Raw genomic sequence first — 24,112 nt, forward strand, 5'->3', positions numbered from 1 at the left:
TATATTCTCATGCAAGCATGTCACAATGAGAAAACAACATCTCTATAAGGGTAAAACAAACAGCATTCAGAATTTCTGAAAGCATTCTTCCAAAATTATTGCACTAGATTAGATTGCCTCATCAACAGGGCCAGAGGCCATTTACACTATTTTCTTTTTTTTTTTTTTTATGTAACAGAAGAAAGGATTACAGAAAGTTTTCTGGGGCCAAATTTGGAACTAATGATGGGAAAATTCTTTTGCTAATCCCCCATCTCTCCCACTGTTAGCAAACTCCTGAGGCTGGAAAAAACCAATGTCTCCTGGTACCCTGCTTCTACTTTGCTCATCAGTGCAGAATACTACACTCAGGAGGTTTGAAAAGGACCATCGGCTTTGAGAAGAGGCATAAAATCTCAAGGACAGAGCTATACTGAAAATCTGAGTAAAGAACGACATGAGACTCCAATTAAAACTTGGACACATTTCAACAAAATCAAAGGACGGGACTCATCTGCTCAGGGCAGATGTCTGCAAAGCAACCACCTCCATCCGAGCCCAGGCTCTCTTTACGATTTGGTGGGGAAAAACTGGCTTTTTCAGGACACGCTGTGCCCTGCTCCGAGGTGGACGTGTCAGGCAGGCTGGAGGGATCACACCTGAGCAATCCTTGATGGTGTCTGCTGACTATGGAGGAAGCTCAGAGAGATCTGCCGAAAGACAAGCGTTGCAGGGACGTGGAGCTAAGCAAGGCTGGTGTCTCCCAGCCTGCCCAAGGAGAAGGACCGACTCTTCTGGAGAGCACAGCAACAACTGCAGCCTGGCCCATTTGCAGGATGCCGTCTTACAAACCTGAAACATTACTGCCCATCACTGCCTCTCAGCCCACCAGTGAAGTAAAATAGATACTGCCGAGTAACTACCCTTCGAAAAGCAAAGTTTAATCATTTTTCAGTCATTTAACAAACACAAAAGAATTTACATGTACCAACTCTACTCGAGAAGTAAACTTTGCATAATTAATCTGGATGCCTCCAATACTTGTGCATCTGCAAATGCACAGCTACACCAACTGGCACTCAAGGGAAAATGCCTCAGGCTACCTCGAAGAGCTGGGAAGTGCAAATATCTCAACTGAACAGAGAACCTGAGCTACTAGGGAAGAAAAAAAGCGGGCCTGAATAAGTTGTCCAGAAAATAAGTACAGTTGTCCAGCTCCCTAACGTCTGTTTCATTAACTATCAGACATTATCAGCTACTTCTGAATTAAGCCACATTTTATCATAATGCCAGAACAAGCTAAAGGCACCTAATTAGTTGCAGAAGGTGGGAATGTCCAAAGCAGGTCAGGGAAGTGGAACTCAAACTTCCCACAGAAACAGGCAATTTGGTGGAAAATTTGACTTGAATAAAAAGAAATATTGATGCAGCACTTAATGCAGATTAACTTCTCCTGCCTCCCCACAACACAGACGATGCCATTATCACTCAGCACTAGGAAGGAAAGAGATTCCAAGTAAGGGGAAATTACAGGGCAGTTATCCTCATCAACCTAACCATGTAACAGTGACACGAGATTGGCAGAGTGCCTGAGAAAAGTCTGTAGATAGTTAAGCACAGGGCATGAAATCAGATGTGCAAAGCAAAAGTAGCCCCTAGAAAATATTGCTAGGGATTTCAGCTTTTCCAGTGTGCCAGTGGCAACGAAATGTCTGATCATACACCCCTCTATCCACAAAAAATAAAAAAAAAAAAGGGGGGGGGGGGGATTGCATAATGTCAGAGAAAACATGGGAGTCCCACTTGCTTGGTAGTGATGAAGCTAAGTGCTGAGTAATTTGGTCCCCTGTCTGTAAGAGCCAGACCATTTCCCACCTTTTTCAGACTGCTTAAAGATCTACAAACGATGCACTCTACATGGCTGGCAGATTTTATTCTTGTGGTTCTAGGACAGTGAAAAGCAGAGGCAACTCAGCATTTTCTATTCCCCCAGGATCTGGCCTGCAGTCAGCAACAGGCAATCCTCACCACTTTTTACTCTGAGCACTCGGGAAAGTTTCCATCTTTTGAGAAAAAGTTGCCTGTAGCTCAAAAAATAGCTCACATGAAAACATTAAGAATTTTGCTTTAGGCTTTGTAACTATCTGTAAGACAAACAAAACTGGCATGATTTGCAAAAAGGAGGGTTAAATACATTCCCAATTTCACAGATGTTTCAAGGCTTCCCTGCTAAAAAAGTCTGGCATGGTCACGCAGAAATGCGATGGTACAATACACTTTACCTTCAGGGTCCCAAAAACATAAGGATTTGGGGAACCTTCCCCTACCCCCAACAGAGGGAAATGGGACACAGAACGTGTATTTTCCTGATGAGAAACCAAGGTCTCACAGAGAATTAGTAAACATGCTCATGCTTCCCACCTGTTTTCTATTTAGAGCAAAAAAAAGCAATTAATATGACTTTTTAAACAACGGTTAATAGAAGAAACTTATAAAACAGATTTCTAACTGAAAATGTCTTTGCTCACATGAGGCAGAGGATCAAAATATGACAAGACCACTAAGCATAGTTTCTCCCAGCTGCACAAACCATTTCTTAACAACCTTAGGATTAATAAACAAAGACATATTCTAGACATTTCATACCCCTCCTGGATTTAGCCATGTATGCAAGGTAAACATGAGAAAGCCGTCCCCCTTACTTCACTCTCAGTTGGAACGGAGCTCCCAAGTAGTACTTCGTGTTATGTGATTGTTAATACGGGAACCCCCTCACTCTGAGCAGACATGCAGAGAAATACAAGGGAAAAAAAAATATAGGTCCAGGAAGAAGCCGATTTAAGCATATCATTTATTAGCAAGTAAAAGGACATTTACCTTCTCAGTGGTTAAGTACAACAGAACCCAAGGATAAACCATATGGCTCAAGCCTTTGTGCAAGGGAGAAAGCTGGCAGGGTTCCAAGGCTTTAATTGAACTATTACCATATTGTAAGAGATGAAAAAGTCAGAAAGACTGGAGGATCTGCTCTCCTAGGGACAGTTTATGTCACGTGAACAATTAAGTGAGTAACAAAGCATATTTAACAGGAGAGCAATTCCATCATTTGGATACTGGTTCATTTTAAAGAAAATAGGTACTCTTCTAGTTCAATATTGCACTTAATTTGATCCTACGTTCAATGCCATGAAACGTTCAAAATCCAAATCATTTGTAGCAAACAATACAACGCTTCTCCTTTAATCGCTGGCTCAAGACTTTTCCATTTAGTTAATAAGGAAAGACACAGAATAAGAATGCTCAAGTGAAACCCAGCAACACATAAAAGCTTACCATAAAAACTGTCATAAAACTGAAAAATGCAAAAGATCGAGTATAAAATTAATTTTGTACTTTGTACAAATAATCACCAATCTTTTCTTTCAAAAGGCAGGCTTGACAAAAATATACCAAGTGTTATACATTGTACATGCTCAACAGGTTACGTAGTGAAACACAATAAAACAACCAGGTCATGAACAGATAGAATCTGTAGTGGTTGTTCATACATAAACATTTACAGTACTGTCTTGTGGGGAAAAAAGCAGTGCAGTTGTATGAAGAGTGAAAAAAAAAAATCACAATCTTACGTAAAAATGAGGCAAAATGAGTCTCTATGAGTCTTGTTCTTACCATTCTGTTCATCCAGCTCATTCCCAATTTCCTGCCCCATTTGCTTTTGTCGGGATATGATTGAAGAAAGAGCATCAAGTCCAGCATCTTGCTCTGCAACAGAAAAATATATAAAGTTACATGAAAAAAATTGCTGATATGCCAAGTTATGTACCATAAAAGATCTAGAAGTGAAGAAAAAGATGTACTCTGTGCTTAAAGAGTCAAAATGTATTAAGAAAAATACATCAACACAACATGAAAATGAATCCTTGTGGCAACAGCACTCTTAAAATAATATGAATGATGGGTAATTAATATGTCTGCTCTAGCTGGGACATTTAGCTGAGGGTTGCCCCCCAATACTACCCCCCCCCCGAAAAAATATCCAAGAATTCAACATTCAGCTGTTACTCAATCATAAATGCAGGAGATTTTCTGGCACACACATAGAGATCTCTGATTAGCCTTTTTAAATTTTTCAAGAAACTTTTAACATGAATAAAAGACAAACAGGTAATGCAAACACCAAAGAATTCAGATAGATTTTTAAAGCTGCAAGACGATACAGAGTGCATGGAAGAGAGCCTAAGACAGAGGGCACATGAGGGGGCTGCTAAAGTTTGATGTGCTCCCACCAGCTCTGCAGACACTCCTTTAATGAGATCCATATCACCTCTGCTATTCCAGTTTGCAGGTACCACGCAGTCCTTAGCAGCTTAACCAAAATGGGCAGCTCTCCTTGCCCAAAGTCATCAAGTAGAACGAGAAGAGATGCTGGAGGCTGGACTGTCAGTGGTCTGAAACTGCAAGAGCAGCAATGTTGCACAGAGCAAGACTGCCAGCCGGCTGCAGTCCAGCAGCCAGAAATTGTACAGGATGACCAGAACCCCCCTCCCTTCAATGGGATGAAGGTCTGGCACCCAATACCTCTTTCAGCCTGCCCATGGGATACCTAAGGTGTCAACAAAAACTAGAGCTTGAGGTTTCACCTGGGCCATCCAAACAAAGTTCATGCCATTCTCCTGAACCATAACTATAAATGTTGTTTCACATGCAGACTGAAGCAGGCCTTATCTGGAGACTGATTTCATTTGATCACTGCCAATACTTCAGTGGTATAGAAATTACCTCATTAACCACCTGACATACTCAGGCTGAGGTTTTCCAACACTTCCAAAGTTAGAAATTCCTTACGGACGCTGAGGGCCAAAATCTAAAGACCCTTTTTAGATTAGTTAATTCTTACCTTGTTCTAATTCAACAATACATCTAATGCACCCCAGCCTGAAGCACAGCAGTAATACCACTACTCTCAGTGCAACTAATAAGATCTCCACTGCAAACCAAAACCATTAATATGGTCAAAATCAGGGATGCCCTATAAGGTCTTTGAAAATTTGATTTAAGATGATGTTTCCAGTTAAGAATACTGCAAACACAATACTGCTCCTGCAAATATGGAAAACAACAGCCTGAAACTATTATGTTTGACATCTCCAGATAATAAAACTTCAGCACAGGTTATTGCATTAACTTTCTATAACGGTTCCTCTCAGAGTCCTAGCAATGCTTATAAATAACAGAAAAACCCTTGTACCTTCTATGATCCTTCGCTGCTGCTGCCTGAGATCGTCAAAGCCAAGCCCTCTGGTTTCCTCAGATTCTTCCAAGAGCCATGGGTTGGTTACACCTCGTTTGACCCCTCCCGTCATTAGGCTAGATCTGAAAATAATTTCAGCAAATAATTTTCAACACAAAACCCACTCATTGTATAATTTGCGCTTGCAAGACTGACTGAGATGGAAGTGTATGTATTTGTTGCACTTCGTGTGATTCTCTGCAATCAGAGAAGAAATTAACCAAAACGAATCCGACAATCTCCAATAACAAATACATTTTGCAGGCTCCATAACACTGCCTAGAAGTGGTAAAGCAGGGAGAGAATTAATTTTGCAGTGAACAATTAAGCTACAAGGTGAAACATATACCATACATTGTATAATATGTTCATATTAAATATTGTTTGCATGTAGAACACACAGCATTCAAAACTGCTAGAAAAAGAATAGGGTTTCTGCGAAAACACATATTATTCATGTATTTGCTATGTGATCAAAACACAAACTTAAAAAAACACTGAGGTACATCCTGAAAGCTTCCAACAGTAAAAGTATCAACACATTAATACAGATGCAAATCAGATGAGACTACTAATTTTCTGCAATCCTGACCAAACCTAAAAGGGAACATACCTGCATTTCAAAAAATGTAGATGGAAGTCACACAGTTACTCTCCTGCATTTCCTAGTCTGGCATCAACATGAACAAGAAGCCAGGCACACACACTCTTAAATGAAAGAGTAATCAAGTTACGGGTTTTCTTTTAAAAGAATTATGACTTCAGGTTGTTTGCATTATAGACACTTCCCTGCTTACAACGGAAAACAAGTTTTTCATGTCAAGGGCAAATAAATTCAAGTAGTAAAATGAAATGCCACTTAAATGTTTTTCTCAACAGCAGATTCCTGGTTTCTGTCTTTCAGCTTTTCATTGGTTTCTGCTACAAGAAAAACATATGACAGATGTGATGTACTTGAACCCAAAACTGCAACTCAGATTTGGGTGAGAGTCATCATAAGATCGGTTCCTCAATAGCAGTACTAGAAGTAAGAGTTTTTGCTTTCTGCTTTGCTTTTTTTAAACTCTGTATTTTATTCTCAGTTTACCTTTGCCCTGTTCTTTCCCAAAGCACTTCCACAAACAAAACAAGAGCAGTGAGCATTTTTAAGTTCTCTCAAATTCTCAAAACATTTTAATTATACCAAGACCTAAATTTTTTAAATTGTTTTTTTGTTTTTTTAATTGAGTCCAGATCCCTTCTCTGTGAGATATGCTGAAATGCTGTATGGTACACACATATATATACTCGAAATCATTTTGTGGTTAAAATCCTGTATCAAAAGAAGTTAACTCTGCACAATATTAGTGGAGCTAGGAGGAGTTCATGCACCCTGCCAATACGGGGTTCAGCTCTGTGGAAGGATGACTGAAGTCTTACAGCAAGGGTATTCAAGCAAAATCCAGAACTTGTGCCTAGGAGTTCCTTGAGGAATTATGGTGAACTAGAGACATCTCCTGGCCATGAGATGAATCAACACTGCTGAAAAATAATTCATCACCACAGGAGTTTTGGGCCATCCATAAATTACAGGCACATACGTCCTCATCTGTGTATAGTGCACTACAAACTTCATATTGCATTCACAGCCAGTTAAATTCAAGAACAGTTAACCTCTTCTCACTTAAAATTTTAACATGTTCACTCAACTTCATCTCAAGGTAATGGATTTGTCAGAACCAAAGAAAACTTTTTTTTTTTTTTTTTTTGCTACAGGAGTCAAAAGCGCTTATTGTAAATCACAACATCTCACTTAACCATCCTGACAATGCTGGAACACCACTCCAGAGCAGAACCCAGATGACCCCACTGTGCCAACGGACCAGCTGGCCATCACGGGCAACATCTGAAAGCGAGGAGCTGGGATTCTTCTGTCTGCCAGTCCTTTGCACCTCCACCAAAACTTAACAAGTATTTATCGAGGTAGGTAACCGGGCTTGATTAGACAAAAATACACACACCTGAACTACAGTTTTACACATTACCTAGCTTTCTTCATTGCTTTGAGGGATTAAACACACTCTCATATTTCCTAGCCCCGCAAGGACTGCTACCAGGTTTACAAACCTAAACACAATGGAAGCGTTACCCTTCTGAAGATGCAAAGATCATTACAGTTCACCCAGTTCAGCAGTTCAATTAGCAAGCACACAAAATCTAGGCTTAACGACATCTGACAAAATTACTTAAATAAAGCAAATGGAACATAAAGCTCTTCGCTTGCTAAAAAGAGCACAACTATTTCTGCCTGTTAAAAAAAAAGCCAAGGCAAGCAAATTTGAAATAATTTGCACCCCTCACTCTCTCCCTCCCCGCTAATAATCTGCCCTATTCTTGTAGGTTGGGTCATGACAACTGGTCTGCTCGTTACAATAATCTTTTTGACATGTTTGGTAACTACCTTCCCACACAACACAGCATAACTTCCTATTTCCTCTGATCTTACCATGTTTCGCTTTGGTGGTGTGAAGATTAAAGCTTATCCAATTAGCCACCCACTGTCTCCGCCAAGTTAATCACGTAAATCTTTGAAACCGTCACAGAGCAGTGGAGTGTGCGGATAGCTTTTGATTATAGGAGCAGATTTAACTAATTATGAGGCTTAGCAATGCGCCCAAGTATAAAAGATGATGGGGTTTAAAATCAGGGAGCTATGTCACTGCTTAACAAGGGAGGGCTTATCTTCCAGAAGGCATTGTTTCACTGATAATTCTTATAAAACTTTCCAAGTAACTTAGATTAGTCAACCAGCACTTACTTTAGACCAAGGCCACACATCAAGGCTTACGGCTTTAGAAGACTGATCAGCAAGACTGAATTTTAAACAAAACCTGGGTCATATGACAATTGGTTGGATGATCACTTGAACATTCCCTTAACGATACAGTTATACAGTGAGGCTCTTTGAAGTGCCCAGGGCACCTCAGCTTGCTTCACAGGTCAATCTCCAGAGCAATGGTGAAGAAGCAGGGGTATTCTCTCACTTACAATTTAACTGCTCACACTGGCAGGCAGTGCATTTTAGGAAGCTCCAAGCTAATAAATAAAACAAGTATAATTTTACCATACAAAACAAAAGCTATCTCCCCCTCCAAAAACCCCAGGAGAAGCCACATGAGCACAAGCACTTCCAAATCCCCTTCAGGTACCTTCCCAGGTGGAGACTTCCCCACAAGAACTGCTCCCGACAGGAAGCCTACAGAAGGGGCAGCATTCCCTGCAGCTAGCAGAAGACTTCCCTAGCTCTACCAGCACAAGAACCAAGAGCAGCACATCTCGTGGTCAAGGAAATGCCGTGTTGCTCTTGACACCGTTTACCTATGGTTCAGTTAACTGGTCCCACTGGCCTCAATGACTGGAAGCTGCACAAGCCAGCAGCCACACGGGATGCCGGACAGCTGATTTGCAGAACACAGCTACTTTGCGGCACCTCCAGGACCACTAAATCCTGTCCACAACATAGGCACAGCAGTTTCGCACCACAAAACAAGCAGCTCCCAACCACCTCATGCTTGTACAGGACAGCAGGTGCCCGTGGAGCAGCAGCACAAGGCAAGCAACAAGCTGGAAGTGTGTTTGCACAGTTGTACAGGTGCACTTGGAATAACACGTCCATTCGAAATGCTGAGTGTCTGGGTGGAGGGGTTGTGGCAAGAAACTACACAGAGGAGGTACCCCTACACCAGGGTAAGCATCCCCTGGGAAGGTTAACTTTATAACAACATTTACACTCACATTTTATTTCATAGCAGTCTCACTTTCCTATGCAAACCCTCAAAATATACACACAATAAACATTTCCGTCAGAGATTAATCTTGCTGTCAAATATTACCATCTTCTTTCTACACCATCCCTTATGTTCTATGCAAGATTGGACATAGCACAATACTAAATATATTATAAAACAGCTTATATAGTGCTCATCAAAACAGTCTCACCTCTACAGCCCACTTGCACTCCTCAGGAGTGAGAGAATTACAAAAGAGAATTCTTTCTAGAAAGAAGCTGCATCTTGTATAATTTCATCCAGAGAAAAGGTGAAGGAACAAATCTACTCCGGTGAGACTATCTGTCCTGTTCACAAAATGATCAACAACTCCATCACCTGCAACTCGCATCTCTGCACCCGAGGCAATGGACTCCCCCCTCGGTGCCATTCAGAGGGCTACTTTCGGGACAAGACACAGTACTAAGTTCACACCTGAACCTTTGCTCTCTGTGCGGCAGCTGAATTTTGCGTGACCACAAGCAACAGGAACATGAGCCTCCAAGCAGGTCTCAGCTTGGTATCTGGTCTCACTACAGACCCAGCATGCCCTTAAGGAACCTCTGGCATGCTCCGAAAGAAGAGAGACACAAACTGTCCCTTGAACACAGACCAGAGACTTCACTATCTTACTGGAATTTTTCTTAAATTTGGGGTGGGCTCAACAACCCTTGGGTTTTGTGGTAAGCCAAACAGGCACTGTACCTGCTGCCTGCATGAGGACACATTCACGTCTGCACATGCTGTAACCTACAGAGTGCTTGCAGGTGACAAGTGGTACGACGGGAGATGACCCACATACAGAGACACACTTTAGTGGATAAGAAGGGTGTTGAGACAATTATGACCATGTTGGCTCATGACTACACAGCCAAAGGCACATTAACCCTGGAAAAATCCTGCCCCAGCCCCTAGATTTGATCTTATGACTCAAGCCTCAGACATTCTCAAGCATGGGTTTCTGGATGGACAATTTACCTCTTTTTCCATCCTTTCCATCGATCTCCTAGACACAAGGCTAATCGCATCCCATGTCAGAACGCTGTAGCTGCAGCTGGGAGGGCTTGCAACACTAACTGGTAGGGAGAAAGGAAATCAGGAAGGAGTTTTAAAGGCACCTAAACAACTATTTTTAATCTTGTTTTCCAAAGAGCATTTGCTTTTCCATAAACAAAAGCCAGGTTCACATAAGCATTTAAGCACCTAATGGCTTATTGATTAAAGTTGGGCACTCAATGCTTATTTGGCATTAGGCAAAATGCCTGTTTGGAATAAGACCTAAATGTCCTACATCTGACAGAAAAGTATTTAAGCAGAAAAAATGGTAACGCACATTAAAAAAAAATAAATATATGGACTCTTCTAAAAGTTATCCAGGGTAGCTATTACTTAAGGTATTTTGTGACCCACAGCTATCAAAAGTTTTCTATATTTTTGAGAAATTAAAAGAGAAACCAAGAAAGGCATGTTGAAGTACACACAATTTATTTATTCAGTGGTGATCGACATATACTTCTACATACTGACTACCTGGTCAAGCAGGAGAAGGAATATTCTTGATTCCTTTGCCTCCACAAATGTTTAAAAGACTCACAAAACTTTGATACTGTGATTTCCAGAAAGTCAACGTTTCTAGTTGTTTTTTTCACTTCTTGCTTTCAAATAGTGTGAAACCATAGGGGTTTCTACTCCATTAAAGCCTCTGTTACAATAACCTGCACAGACCTCTTTCCAAGGAGAAAAGAGGCGAGAAGATACTGAAATTGCCTATTGAAAACCAATTAAAGAAAATTTAACTGACCCTAGTCAAGCAGAGTCACGTAAACAGCACAACCTTTCCCCTGGAAAATTCCAGTTGCATCTTAATTAAGGCCGACAACGCCGGAAGGTAAACTAATGCTATACCAAAGTAACGTAGCGTCCTGCCCTGTGTTCTGGCCCAAGTTGTCAGTTAGGATAAATACTAAGAGCATTAAGGCCACTGTACTTCACAATCAGAAATAGCTTTACAGCAGTTTTCAAAGGATGTAAAACTCACTGAATGGTGACCAAATATAAACGAAGATTAATTCTAGTGAAACCCTCACAGTTATAGGCCATGGGGACAATAAATATGTGATCAGTGGTGCAAGAAGGTTAATGAAAGGAATGACTGCTGGAAAGAAAAAGACTTCTGAAAATGCGTGCTGTCACATCAGGGATGGATTAGATACGGAAAACCAATACAAAACCAGAGAAAAGTGTCACTGCTAGAACTTAATCAAACAACATGTGCTGATTTTTCTAATGCAGTGGGAAAAGCTGACTTTCAGACTTCAGACACACTGAAGAGAGGTTTTTGCCACCTACTGAAATGCAAAGCAGGCTGTTCCAGAAGTCTGCAACAATTTTAGAGAAACCCAGTGCTGTAAATAGCAGCTTAACCCTACCAGAACCTGTCATCTTCTGTTCCTACAAGCAGTATGGCAGGCTGGGGAGACAAGATCCTTCCCTACCGACCAACATGGAGGCCAGGCTCAGGCAAGAGAGAAAGGTTTGACTTACTGGAACAAGATTCAGGCCCTGGCTATGTCTCTGCCCGCACCACTGAAAACAAGACCTACAAGGGAGAGTATGGAAGGGGTGTGAATTCACCAGGCAGAGAATAGTTGGCATAGTTTTATCCATTTTTAATTAAAGAAGTTAAAAGAGAACTATAAAACTTCAAGCCTTGCAACACTAGCAAATAAATAGTGTCTCTGATGTTATCTTGTACTGGAATATACTGGTTTCCCTGATCATTTCTAAGGGAGCTTGAAATTATCACGGGTTTTTGGTATTTTCCTCCCATCTGCCTCGACACCTTTATGCCAGGGCAGCTGTAAGTTGAATCCTTGCCCTCTGTCTGCTCCACAGCAGTAGCATGCCAATGCTGCCCTGCCGCAGCAGGGATGGCCATGCTTCAGAATGTCAGATCAGTTTATGGACTGCTCAGAGCAGGTGACACACAAGAGCTTTCTCACATCATCAGTTCCCATAGACATTTTGCCTACTTGCTATTTTACATGTTTCGGTTGACTCAGTGATAGATATAAAAGCCAGCACCAATGCATCAACTGGATTTGCACTGCGCTCTGGAGAATGGCAAACCTAGAACAATTAATTGATTCGATCAAAGTCTACAGTTTTACTATCTGCAGCAGGTGTTGCATTGACAACATGTAGTGTCGCAAAGATGAGAAACCATAAAGTGAAACATGTGCTTTGGCTGTACCAAACACTGCACCGGAGAACAAAAGCAAGCAGAAACCAACCTCTACACCATGTTACTGAACAGACCCCCACAAAACGCGAATATACATGTGAACACAGAAAACTATCAGTTAAACTTTGAGTAACTCTTGTACCTGCTCCAAGATACACAAAATAAACAAGCCAGAAAAAAAAAAATATCGTATTTTCAACAGCTATGGTAGAACACAACGCTCACATTGGTACCCAATTTTTTACTATACAATAGCTTCAAAACTGTCTCTGCCTTTTTCAAGAGCACAGTGCTGAGAAGCGACTGGTTCTCAAAGAACATCAGCAAAAAGGCTTGCCTATTTATTCAAAAGTGTGAGGAGTTAAAAGTATATGAAGTTTTGTTCTGTTCTAAGACTGAGGGCTGACATACTGCAAAAAGGTGAGAAACTTTCTCAGGAGGGCTCTAACTCTCTCCCTCCCACAAGTAACCTTACATGTGCATGTATAAAATACAACACTGTGTATTTGCTACAGAAAAGGTCCAGTGAATATAGTGCATTAGAAAACATCTGCCACTTAGAAGCACAAGTTAAAAATTTTTAAAAATATGTATTTCTATCACATGTCCATATTGGAGAAGTACAGTTGCACTCTTCAGAGGCAGACCTTGCTACACCACGGGTCAGCAGAGGTGATGAAGCTCTGCTCAGCCATATCGTATGACCCAGACCACACATGCAGCATTGTGCAGTGCTTACAGGGCAGAGCACAGCCCCCTGCATGACCCACAACCAGCCTAAGAAGTCTGTGCCTGCTGCATTAAAGCTTCCCACACATCAACAAAATAGGTGCTGGGCCCAACAGACGTGATTCATATGGAACTTCCGAGAATCTGTGTTCACCTCTTTAAAAATATGAGGCTTTAAACCAAAGTTTTACCAATTACAGTCTACACTTGAGAGTCATTTCATTGACCGTGGAAATACAGCAAGCTCTGTAAACTCCAAGACTGCAGCTCTGCTTCTCTTCTGCACTATTTTGCAGGACAGAAGATTACCTGAATCTGCAAAGATAAAATTAGGAAGAGCAAATACAATTACCTGCGCTGGAATTTAGCCAAAATGGTAACTCTTACACAGAGCAGTATTTAGTGACCTGTGTGGGATCAGGGGACAGGTAATTCAAACTTTCTGACAGAGGGGCTTTTCATTTTTTGTATGAATGTTGGCCTAGGGCTAACAGAGATCAAAGCATATCACTCAGTGAATCATAAGGATGGTTCCAAAGTTGTCCCTCAACACATGCCACTTCAATTCTGACATCCACGGCCCTAATCCTGTGCTAAGGTGGTAGACCTACTACCCATTTGCTTGCAGAGGAAGGAGGAAATGACAGCCTGGCTACCAGCTTAGGAACAAGGCTTATTTATTGCTACCCCTTTTCTCCTCTCTCTCCTCCAGCAATTGGTTCACTGGGCAGTTTAAGCACACTGAAAGAAAAAGGAGTCTCAAAGAAAAAACAACTTTTACAACACAGATGAAGAGGCTGAAGAGACAGAACCTCATTAGCACAGCCTTTAGACCTTCTATAGCACACGTAGAGCTCCAGGCTGGACCCAGGATACTCTCTGTCGACCAGTGGGGATGTCGCTGAAAATACACTGGGAAAGAGGAGGAACAAGGAGAAAAGTGAGGGTGGGTTATGCTATTTGAACTGAGAACGGAAAGAGAAGTGTAACAAATTCACAGGAATCTCTCAATTCTGCTGCTCAGCAAGCATTTTTAATTTGGTATTTTAGTGAGACATAAAAGCTTCTGGATGTAAAGTAGCTGCAAGGAGTTCCTCAGCAAGACGCATGCTTGTGCAGGAACTGAAGCTACCAAAAACTCTTGAGGCACAGCCAAGAGGAGCAAATACTTGCGAGTGGAATTCCATAGGCAAAAGCTGGTGCTGACCTAACCAGAAACAGATAAAATCCAAAAGGCCGTTAACAAAGCACTAGAAACAAGCCATCCTTCATTATGGCACTGCACATTGAGCTTGCAGGACTGCAACATCTCCAGTAAGAGTTGTCTTTTTATACAGTTATACCAAGTCTATGCCAAATATGGTTCATATGTTTTGGACACAGCACCTGCGTGACTCCCACCAAACCAAACTTATGTACTGCTAATAATTTATTAACTCAGGCTAGAGGCCTGAATTTCACACTTCAAGAAAAGACTCTACCTTTCTTCCTGATCAGAGACCACCAGGGATCAATTCTTTCCAAGAACCTATTTGAGATGGCAGATACAACTCCTTCCACTAGAAAGGGGCTACATGAGAACTGCATAAGGAGAGCACAACTTGAAGGCTATTAACCATAATTATTTTTCCCAGCTGTGAAGGACACACCAAAATGGAAATTAAAATGTAGTCCATCTGGAGGCCCCCACTGACTGCTACACAATATGATCATTGGGGACTGTTTGAAGCTTAAGCCTCATCTTGAGAGTTTTTCTTTCCAACAATTCATGCAGTCCTTGTATGGTGGCACCCACCAGTCCAACTCAGTGACTGGCTCTACTGGGTCACTTAGTCAGCTACTACCTTTTCCAAGCAACTCCCCATTCCCTCGTCCTCCCCAGCTTTGCAGACATACATGATACTGTCCCTAAAGAAATCATGTGATTTCTAAGCAAATGAAACTGCAGTTTGCTACATGTAGAGGTACATGAGTTCAATGGATGCATTTAACATTATCTTCAGACACACTCAAAGCACAAACCACATTGTTCATTCGAGGTGACAGCGCCATACCTTATCACATCTGGTTCTGTGCCTTCATTCTTGTAAGATGCCTGAAGTTGCTTCTGTCGTGTGAGAAGGTCATCCACCAAATTCTGCCTCCTGTCTCCTTCCAGCTGTGTGCTGATGATACTTGGTTAAGGACCAAACTTAAAAACACTGAAAAACTTTAATTTTAGTGAATAAAATACCTGTTATACATTCTTAAAATAAATCAGACCTCCTGATCATCAAAATTAACTAGAGTAACTATTTCAACTCAAGGAAAGGCTGTAACACCTAAGAGAACAGGTCATAGATTTCTGAATGAAATCTGCTGTTATTCTAAACGTGTTTCTGAAGTTTACATATCTCAAAGAAAAAGTTTCATACAGTGACCACAGAGTGACCTTCAGGTCATCATCTCAAAATAATAAGAGAACTGGAAGGCTATTTACTGCCAAATTAGCATAAGTATTAAGAATAGCATTTCCCTCTCCAAAATCCAACATAATTCTTCTTTCATTTATTACTAAGAAGTCCTACACAGTTGATCTCTTCTGTAACACTGACAATGTACAACAGTACTGCACAGGTTAAGTTCAGGGAAAGATGAGTCTTTAAAAGAGCTCCAACTTAGTATATACTGTTATGATATAAATGGGGCAAGCCCAAGCAGAATAGAGCTTTTAAAATCAGCAGGGTACTTCACATCTTATTTCACTGGAGGGTCATAACACTGACCAGGTGAGTACCTCCCACCCAAGTGATGGGCAAACAACCAAAAATTTACTTTGAGCATGTTTCCGTTTGCAACTCATCAGCAGAACACCCCGACAGCCACTGATGCAGCACAAAAACAACTCATACAGTATCTCTGAAGGACAAGATGCCCTGAAGTGCTGAGGCATTGCCAGGGGACATGTCTTTGCTTTTTTTAATTAATCTTTGTGACACTTTGAAGGACTACTAACTCTCTTCCAAGTACTGTTGAGTAGATTATGCAATAGCTAAACTGATTTGTGTATGTTTTCTGCCACAGTTGTAGCATTCATCTGCTCTCAAGCACTCACTTGACAGGAAAGTTTTACCCCTGGCCATCAGCACAGCACTCAAGAGGCCCATGCTTCGAAGGGATTTCTGCTACAGTAAGCTTGAAATTAAACATTCATTCATTAAATCAGATTGCTGCTGGATATCTTCAGGGAGACGAACATACTTGACTCCTTAAGCCTGACTATCCCAGCATACGGAAGGAGCAGCAAATTCAAGCCAGGCCACAGGGTAACGTTCCTAGAAGAAAACCTGTGATTTTTTTTCTAAGGCATATTTTAAAGCTTTTTGACATCATTCTGAAGATGCAGTTCTATTGCTGCTTAAGTCAGTCCAAGTCAGAGCTGCCACATTCCTGCCCACACCCTGAACACAGCTTCATCCTTCCTTTTTGCAAGCACTGGTGCTCCTGCAGCCAGCGACTGAGCCAAGAGAAAATAACAGATTAGCAAATTCTCTGCCAGATGAGCGATCTTAGCTCACAAACCAGCCACTCAAACAGTACTGTCGGCACAGTGCACAGGCAAGACAATGGCAGCTCTGAGATTATTCAGACCATCTTGTTAAGCTTCTCTACGATCCAATTGTAACCAAAGCCCACCATACCAGAGATGCCCAGGCTCCCAAATCTTCCTACACTACAGCTGGAACGAAAATATTAAACAGCAGGATGGACAAAGTTCTAGTGACAAAGTCTTCTAAAAATGGAACGAGGGAAAAACCCTAACTGCCTGGCAGAGCAATTATAGCATATTTTTCCACCCTCTCCCACAATACAGAAAGGTTGATGTTTACACAGATACATTTGGTGTGTTGACACAGCCCGAAGCAGTAAGTCCTTCAGCTGATCAATCTTCTCTCTGAGATTCTGTAACAAGGATCTGATAATCACATTGAGCTGAAGGGGAAGAAAGAGATTTTTTTTTTTTTTTGTCCAAGTTATATTTGCATAAAATTTAATATTACTATATGCAGGTGACAATATATTTAACTTCAGCTATACTGGTGTGAAGGATTCCATTCTAAAGCAAGAAAGCCTGCCTCAGAACCACAAAGGGAACAATACACTTAACTGGTTTGGACTGCTTACAAAATATGAGATAAATAGTACTAGTTTTGCAAACACAATTCTATTGCATTAATGCTGTTTAATATGGAGAGCTTTCTTTCGAGTCTTTATAAACACACTCCTTTATATGAGCAAAACATTTCAGCACATTTTAATATTTTCCAGTTTGTTTTCCAGTTCTTTCCTCTGATCTTTAATACAAATACAGGCGCCAGCTTCTTCTGCCATCAGGTTTCTTTCCCAGCTCCCAGGATTAGAGGGAAGGGTGCTACAGGTTCAGACATTCTGTCCACTGAACTTCTCCAGACTTTAAACTAAATATCCCAGAGAAATTCAATTTCGTCCATTTCCCTTCTCAGTGGCACCTATGATTCCCGACCCTTTCTCACAACTGAGCTGCCCAAGATTCAGATGTGTCTGTTCTTACTAAAAATGTAGTTAAGTCGTTCACATTCTTCCCTGCTGCAAGCAAGCCCAAGGCTTGAGTGAATCCTCCTCCTCTACCCCCACCCCTTCCCAAGTTAGGCTGACATTATCCTCTGGGGTTTTTGTTCTTAAATGTTATTTCTTTTCATTCCAGTTATGTACAACATACTAGGAAAAAACACTGTAACTGCAATTAACTATGCAAGTTATCCTAATTAAGACTTCATGTGCTTCTTGTTTAAAAGATACTAGCCCCGCTGTGGGTTATAATGATTAGCAACCTCAGATGCTCTGTGTGATGAACTAGTAACAGAGAAGGAATTATTTGCTTTGACTCTCATTCCTGCATTCTTGAAGACAGAGGTAGCAGCCAGACACCAACATCTCACTAGCAGTCACTGTGCTGCAAGGATCCTGCCTAGAGCTAAAGTGCACTTGATATCTGCACAGGATGGAGCAGGAGTTCCCAAAAAATCCCCTGATAGCTTCAGAAGTTTAAGTCTCTGACTCAGCGAAACTTGTTCTCAAACACTACCAAATACAACAGAAAGCAGATGCAACCACACTGAGGCAGCCTTGAGAGCACGCAGCCAAAATCCACCTTCAGACTCGCAACCGCTGAACACTACAGCAACATTTCCAAAGCCAGGATGGGATATAAATGCTTTTAGGAAAATTCAAGCTGCTGCATATCCTCTAGCTCTGCAATCAGGTAATAAAAGGTCTTTTCGTTTCACATGTACTCATGTGCAAGTGGAGAATGCTGCATTTAATTGACCCAGAATGGCAAAGTAACATAAAGGTATATACATCCAAGAAAGTCATCTAACATAGATACCCTCTGCTACTCTGGCTAGGAATTGCAGTGCTATAACAAAAGATTTCACTTCCATTAGAGAAAAAAAAAAAAAAAGAAAAAAGAAGCCAATGGAAGTTTTAAGATCAGCTCAATAGAGTAGAGTTCACAGATGATAAGTGCTGGCTTGAAATCTTTCCCTACAGGGTTGTTTTTGGTTTTTTTTTTCATTTTAAATTTTATGCTCTATTTTTTGCTCAGCAGTAAGTTTTTTTAGCCATGCTAATGGCAAAATACTATAAAAATAAAAACTTGTTTACATTCTCCCTACCAGGCAAATATTGTACAAAGACTTTTTCCTCTGTTAAAACGTTTAGGAGTCACAGAATATATGACTGCTCAGCCGTGGATTTCTCAACATGCATTTCTGTTATGAAAACAACTCTCTCATTGTTGGAAACTTGTTTATAGTAGAATCAAACACTGCCAAATATTCATCTTTAACTGTTAATGGATTAAAGGGAAACTGTGCTTGGAAAACACAGGGCATGGAACAAATGATTTTATGAAGAAATAAGTCAACCATGTAATGTTTCCATAAAACACAACCTAGGAGAGTTACAGTACAAGAAAGGCTTCAAACAACACCAATACAACCATTTGTTGGGGTTTTTTGGAACACATCATAGATAGCGATGATGCAAATAGAGAACTTTGTCCTCTATAAATACAGATGGATTAAGCAGCAATCTTTTTATGTCTGCTATTGCTTGAGCGTATCTGTACAATTTCTAACACTTCATCATCTTGAAAGCAGGGAGTTTAATCACCACCTCTAAACACTCCTCTCAACTCTACAGCTAGAGAAAATATTTCTCTCAAATCCCACTTATTTGGGCCTTCTGAAATCTCTTTTCAATTCATGCCAAATTTGAGTCATTCATTAAAAAGCACTGATCACTGTACAAAGCCTACACAGTTTTCTTCAACATTTCTTCAAAGGAAACATTTCAAAAATGACATTTTATTTTAAAAGCTATCAGCAAAGAGACTGGCAAAGAAGATTCAGTGATTGCATACCACATTACAACCCTGCTATAAAGAGGAGCAGAGTCTACAAAATGAAACAGTGAGGTTTTAATTATGCAAATTATTATAAAGATTAACTCAAGGGCTTGCAGGCATTTTCTTAACGTGGTCAAGGGACAAGTTAATGGCATGATCCCTAGGGTGTGCTATCAAGCAGACTCCTACACTTTTTTGAAGAAAAGGACAAGGCTTTTAGTCCTAAAAAAAGCAGCCTCCTGAGAAACTTTTAATTTTATTTTTTTAAACAGGAAGTGTGAAAAGGTGGAGAACATAATACCCTGGGTAAGCTCTAACTTCTGCTTCTCATTCATATTTAACTCTGGTCTTGCATTTTGTTAGAAACGTAGCTAAAACAGGCTGCAAAATTCATTATTTCATCTGATCTACAGCCACTGCAGAAAGGAAGCCAGCCAGCCTCGTGGGGGAAAAATATCTACCCAATATTTACGCAGAAAGGAGTGCGCAGAAGCTGATATGCAACCCAACATCTCTTAGATTCAGGACCTCCGAAAGCAGTTCTGTTCCTGGCAGCGACAGCCCTGAGCAGGCAGCAGCGTGCACCCAACACCCCCACGGCTTCTCCTTTTCTCTTTTTGTAAAGCCAGCGTTATTACAGGCATAGAAGATTCCTTACTGGTAAATCCAAAGTTATTTCTGTGACACTGAAAAGCCACCGTCAATTTAGAAACCGTACGCTTATTCTCTTTACTGGAATCTTAAAGAACAGTGATGTTTCGAACGCTTAAAAGCAAAACTTAGCCCCAGAAGTCCACACTCCCGAAGCCCGGAGCTGCCGGCAGACAGGTACCTTGGCCGAACTCTCCCCGTTCCTTTGGCAGCGGTTACGCTCCTGGATTTTCTCCGCGATCTCCTGGGCGATCTGGCCGGCGGCACCGTACAGCGAGAGCCTGCGGGGGAAAGGCGCCGCTAGCCCCGCCGCCGCGCCCTGTCCCCGTTCCCGTCCCCCCCCCGCCCCGCCGCCTCCCCCCGGCCCTTCCGACGGCAGCTCGGCCCCGCTTCGTCCCGGCTTGTGGAAAAGCCAGCAGCGCGTAAACCACCGCTTTTTAGGATTACCCGAAAGTGGCTTTTTTTTTTTTTTTTTTGGTGGGGGGGGGCGCTCTGTGGGGAAGGGGCGCCCCCCCGCCGCACGGCAGGAGAGAGGCCTGCCGGTGCGCGGCCCGGGGCTCCGCCGCTCGCCGCCGCAGGGCTGACGGGCCCGCCGAGGCCGCCGGCGAGCGCCGGTCCCTTCCCCCGCCCCGCGCAGCGGGGCCGGACCCCACCAGCGGCGGGCACCGGGGAGGATCGGGGCCGGCTCGCGGCGCCGGCGGACGGCCGAGCGCTCCGAGGGAGGGCACGGGGGGGGGGGGGGAGCCGGCGGTCCCGCACTCTGCCCGGGGGAGCCGCGCCCGTGAACCGGCCCGGCCCGGCGCTCACCAGGGGTCCGGAGCCATGGCCGCCGCCGCCGCCGATCCGGAAGAGCCCCGCACTTCCGGCTCAGGTCAGCTGACGACGGCGCCCGCCGAGGCCCAAACCCCGCCGTGCGCAGGCGCCGGGCGGAGGGGAGGGGAGGGGAGGGGAGGGGAGGGGAGGGGAGGGGAGGGGAGGGGAGGGGAGGGGAGGGGAGGGGAGGGGAGGGGTGGGGTGGGGTGAGCGGTGCAGGGGTGCAGAGGTGTAGGCTGTGTGGGTGCAGTGGTGCATGGGTGTATGGCTGCAGGGTGCATGTGTGCAGAGGTCTATGGGTGCAGAGGTGCAAGGTGTATGGGTGCAGAGGTGCAGGGTGTATGGGTGCAGAGATGCAAGATGCATGTGTGCAGAGGTGCAAGGTGCATGTGTGCAGAGGTGCAGGGTGCACGGGTGCAGAGGTGCAGGGTGTACGGGTGCAGAGGTGCACGGTGCAGGGTGCAGAGGTGCAGGGTGTACGGGTGCAGAGGTGCAAGATGCATGTGTGCAGAGGTGCAGGGTGCATGGGTGCAGAGGTGCAGGGTGTACGGGTGCAGAGGTGCACGGTGCAGGGTGCAGATGTGCAGAAGCGCACAACGCAGCAGTGTAGGATGCATGGTGCAGAGTGCAGAGGTGCAGGGTGTACTGCGCAGGCTGCAGAGGTCCATGGCTGCAAAGGTACTGGTTGTGCAGTACCAGGTGCAGAAGTGAGGGTGCAGAGGTGCTGGGTGCGCAGTACAAGGTGCAGGGTGCACAGTGCAGGAGTGCAGAGGTGCACGGAGTGGCACCGCAGAGCTGCACAGTGCAGAGGTGCAGGAGTGTAGGATGCAGAGATGCACGGTGCAGAGGTGCAGGGTGCAGAGCTATGGCTGTCCCAGCTCTGCCCTGGCCCTCCCGCTGTGTCTGCAGAGTGGGGGCCTCACCTAGCAGGGCCCCGGGCACCAGCATTGCCCCGCTGGGCTTTTCTTGGTGCTGCCAGACGTGGGAGCAGAGATGGGGCTGCTGCCAGCCCCGAGCTGTCCGCTCAGCTGAGGGGCTGGGTTCACCTGCCCACACTGTGGCAGCCAGGCCGTTAAGGAGGGGCAGAGCCCTCACAAGCATGGGGCAACTGAAACCCCTCGTTCCCTCGTCCCCAGTCGTTTCCCCCATTGGCCGTATCTCCATAGTATCGCATTTAATCTGCAGCCAGGGCCCCCTTGGAAACCTTTGCAATCTCTTGGGGCGCTACTGGGACTCCCAGAGTATTCGATGCTTTTCCTAAACCCCGGGGGGGATTTGGGATTTTTGCAGCATGCACTCAGCGATGCTGCTGCACAGGGAGGGTTGGAGGCTTGTGTGTCCGGCCAGGCCCAGGGTGTCACACACCTTTGGTGCTGAGGAAGAAAGAAATCCTTTATATTTTCAATTTTGCACATTGATGGCAAGCTTTGAACTCAGCAGCAGCTCCTCACGGCACCAACGGTCTCTTGCATGCACCTTGCACCCAACTCAGGTGCCTTGATGCCAGCGGGGCACCTGTATATTGCTATTGCAGTAATAATATTGTGGTCTGGATTAAAATGTACTGCTATAAGCATGGCAGCAGGGGAATCTTCAACCCAAACTGTGCCGGGGGAGCTTTGGTACAGCAGGTTGGAGGATAACTGGGACAGAGAAAACCAGGAGGCAGAGAAAGCACAGGGACACAGCTGGCGTCCCCCAGGCCTGGGTATCCCCATGCCCTCGGGGACCTAAGAATGTCAGAAAGATGCTTGAGTCAGGAGCAAAACTGCATCCAAGCCTGTTGCTTCTTCCTGATTTTCAAGGAGCCCTTTTTCATCTTCCAGAGAAGCACAAAATACACTAGAAGATGCAAAGATGCAGCCCAACAAAAGGTGCTCAGTACTTAGGCAATTTTCTCAGCCTCTGTAATTCTGTGAAATAACAGCCCTGAGTGCCAGAGCAGTTTATATCTGAGCAGTGAAGTCTGGAGGGACCGGACAAGTGCTGGAAAGCAGGAATCAATATTCTGCATCCCAACAGTGTTATCCCTGTGTTATAGCACACCAGGATCTACTCCAGTGGTTCACAAGTTAAGAAGGGAGTGGAGTCTTTTAAGGAAAAAGTTGCTTTTTTGTTTTTTTCAGGGTTTTTGCACCAGCATTAAATACCAACGTAAGAGAAGAGGACAAAGAGCCTCCGTGCCTGACACTGCTGGGGCCAAGCCCTGAGACGCACTATCCAGCGCCACATGGGATGTGTCCTGGTGCTGCGTCTTCCCAGAGGGCTGTCTGCCCTGGTTAGCATCTCTCTGCAGCACACCCCTTCTTCCTTCCCTCTGCCTTCCTTCTCCCTTCCTTCCTCCCTCCTTCCTCCCTTCCTCTTTTCCTCCTTCCGCCCTCCTTCCTCCCTCTTTCTTCCTTTCTCCTTCCCTCCTTCCCTCCTTCCTCCCTTTCTCCTTCCCTCCTTCCCTCTTTCCTCCCTTTGTCCTTCCTCCCTCCCTTCCTCCTCCCTCCCTTCCTCCTCCCTCCATTCCTCCTCCCTCCTTTCATCCTTCCTTCCTCCCTTCCTCCTTCTTTCCTTCCTCCTTCCTTCTTCCCTTCCTCCCTCCATCTTTCCTGCCTCCCTCCTTCCTCCCTCCATCCTTCCTGCTTCCTCTCTCCTTCCTTCTGTCCCTCCCTCCTTCCTCCCCTCCCCACCACCATGTGAACCCAAGGCAGAGCAGCGGGTCACCCTCTCCATTCCCCACCTGAGCCGCAGCTCCTGATGTTCAAGGGTCCCTTTCAACCCCCCCGCAGTGCTGCCCGCAGCACCCCGACCCTCCCCATGCCCAGCACGGGCTGTCCCCCCCAGGCAGGGCTGCTCCAGCCCCACGGGCTCCCTGCAGCCTTTACTCCCTGACTCCTGCCTTTCCCTTCCTCAAGGCAGCGGCCGTTTCCCTTCTCCAAATCCTCAGCCCCATCCCCTCACCCTGCCCATCTCCAGATGAGAGTTGCTGCCTCCCCCTGCCCATGCCGATGTCCCTGTCCCCCTCGTCCCTGTCCCCCGGCCAGCAGCAGCAGGCAGGGCCAGGCTGCCGGGAAGCCAGCATGATGCTGGACGGTGTTGACGCTGTCAATATTTTGGCTGCAAAGGCTGCAGTGGGCTCTGCGGTAACCGGCCAGCAGGTGCAAGCCCTCGCTTTTGCA

The 24,112-nt window shown here is 44.2% G+C and overlaps 1 protein-coding gene across 2 annotated transcripts in view; it reads right to left on the bottom strand.

Moving 5' to 3' along the window:
• STX8 (syntaxin 8) overlaps nt 1–21,016 on the bottom strand; it is a 112,725-nt gene extending 91,709 nt beyond the window's left edge. For both annotated transcript variants that reach the window (XM_075044863.1, XM_075044864.1), the window contains exons 1-6: nt 20,940–21,016; nt 20,314–20,413; nt 16,929–17,023; nt 15,106–15,216; nt 5,231–5,355; nt 3,652–3,744 (exon numbers count right to left, since the gene is read on the bottom strand). In XM_075044863.1, the coding sequence (XP_074900964.1) occupies nt 3,652–3,744; nt 5,231–5,355; nt 15,106–15,216; nt 16,929–17,023; nt 20,314–20,413; nt 20,940–20,956 (541 nt within the window). In that variant the 5' untranslated portion in view covers nt 20,957–21,016. The remainder of the gene's footprint in view (nt 1–3,651; nt 3,745–5,230; nt 5,356–15,105; nt 15,217–16,928; nt 17,024–20,313; nt 20,414–20,939) is intronic.
• Between the last annotated feature and the right edge of the window lie 3,096 nt (nt 21,017–24,112).

The sequence above is a fragment of the Buteo buteo genome, chromosome 13, assembly GCF_964188355.1.
Source record: "Buteo buteo chromosome 13, bButBut1.hap1.1, whole genome shotgun sequence".
NCBI classification, from domain to species: Eukaryota; Metazoa; Chordata; class Aves; order Accipitriformes; family Accipitridae; genus Buteo; species Buteo buteo.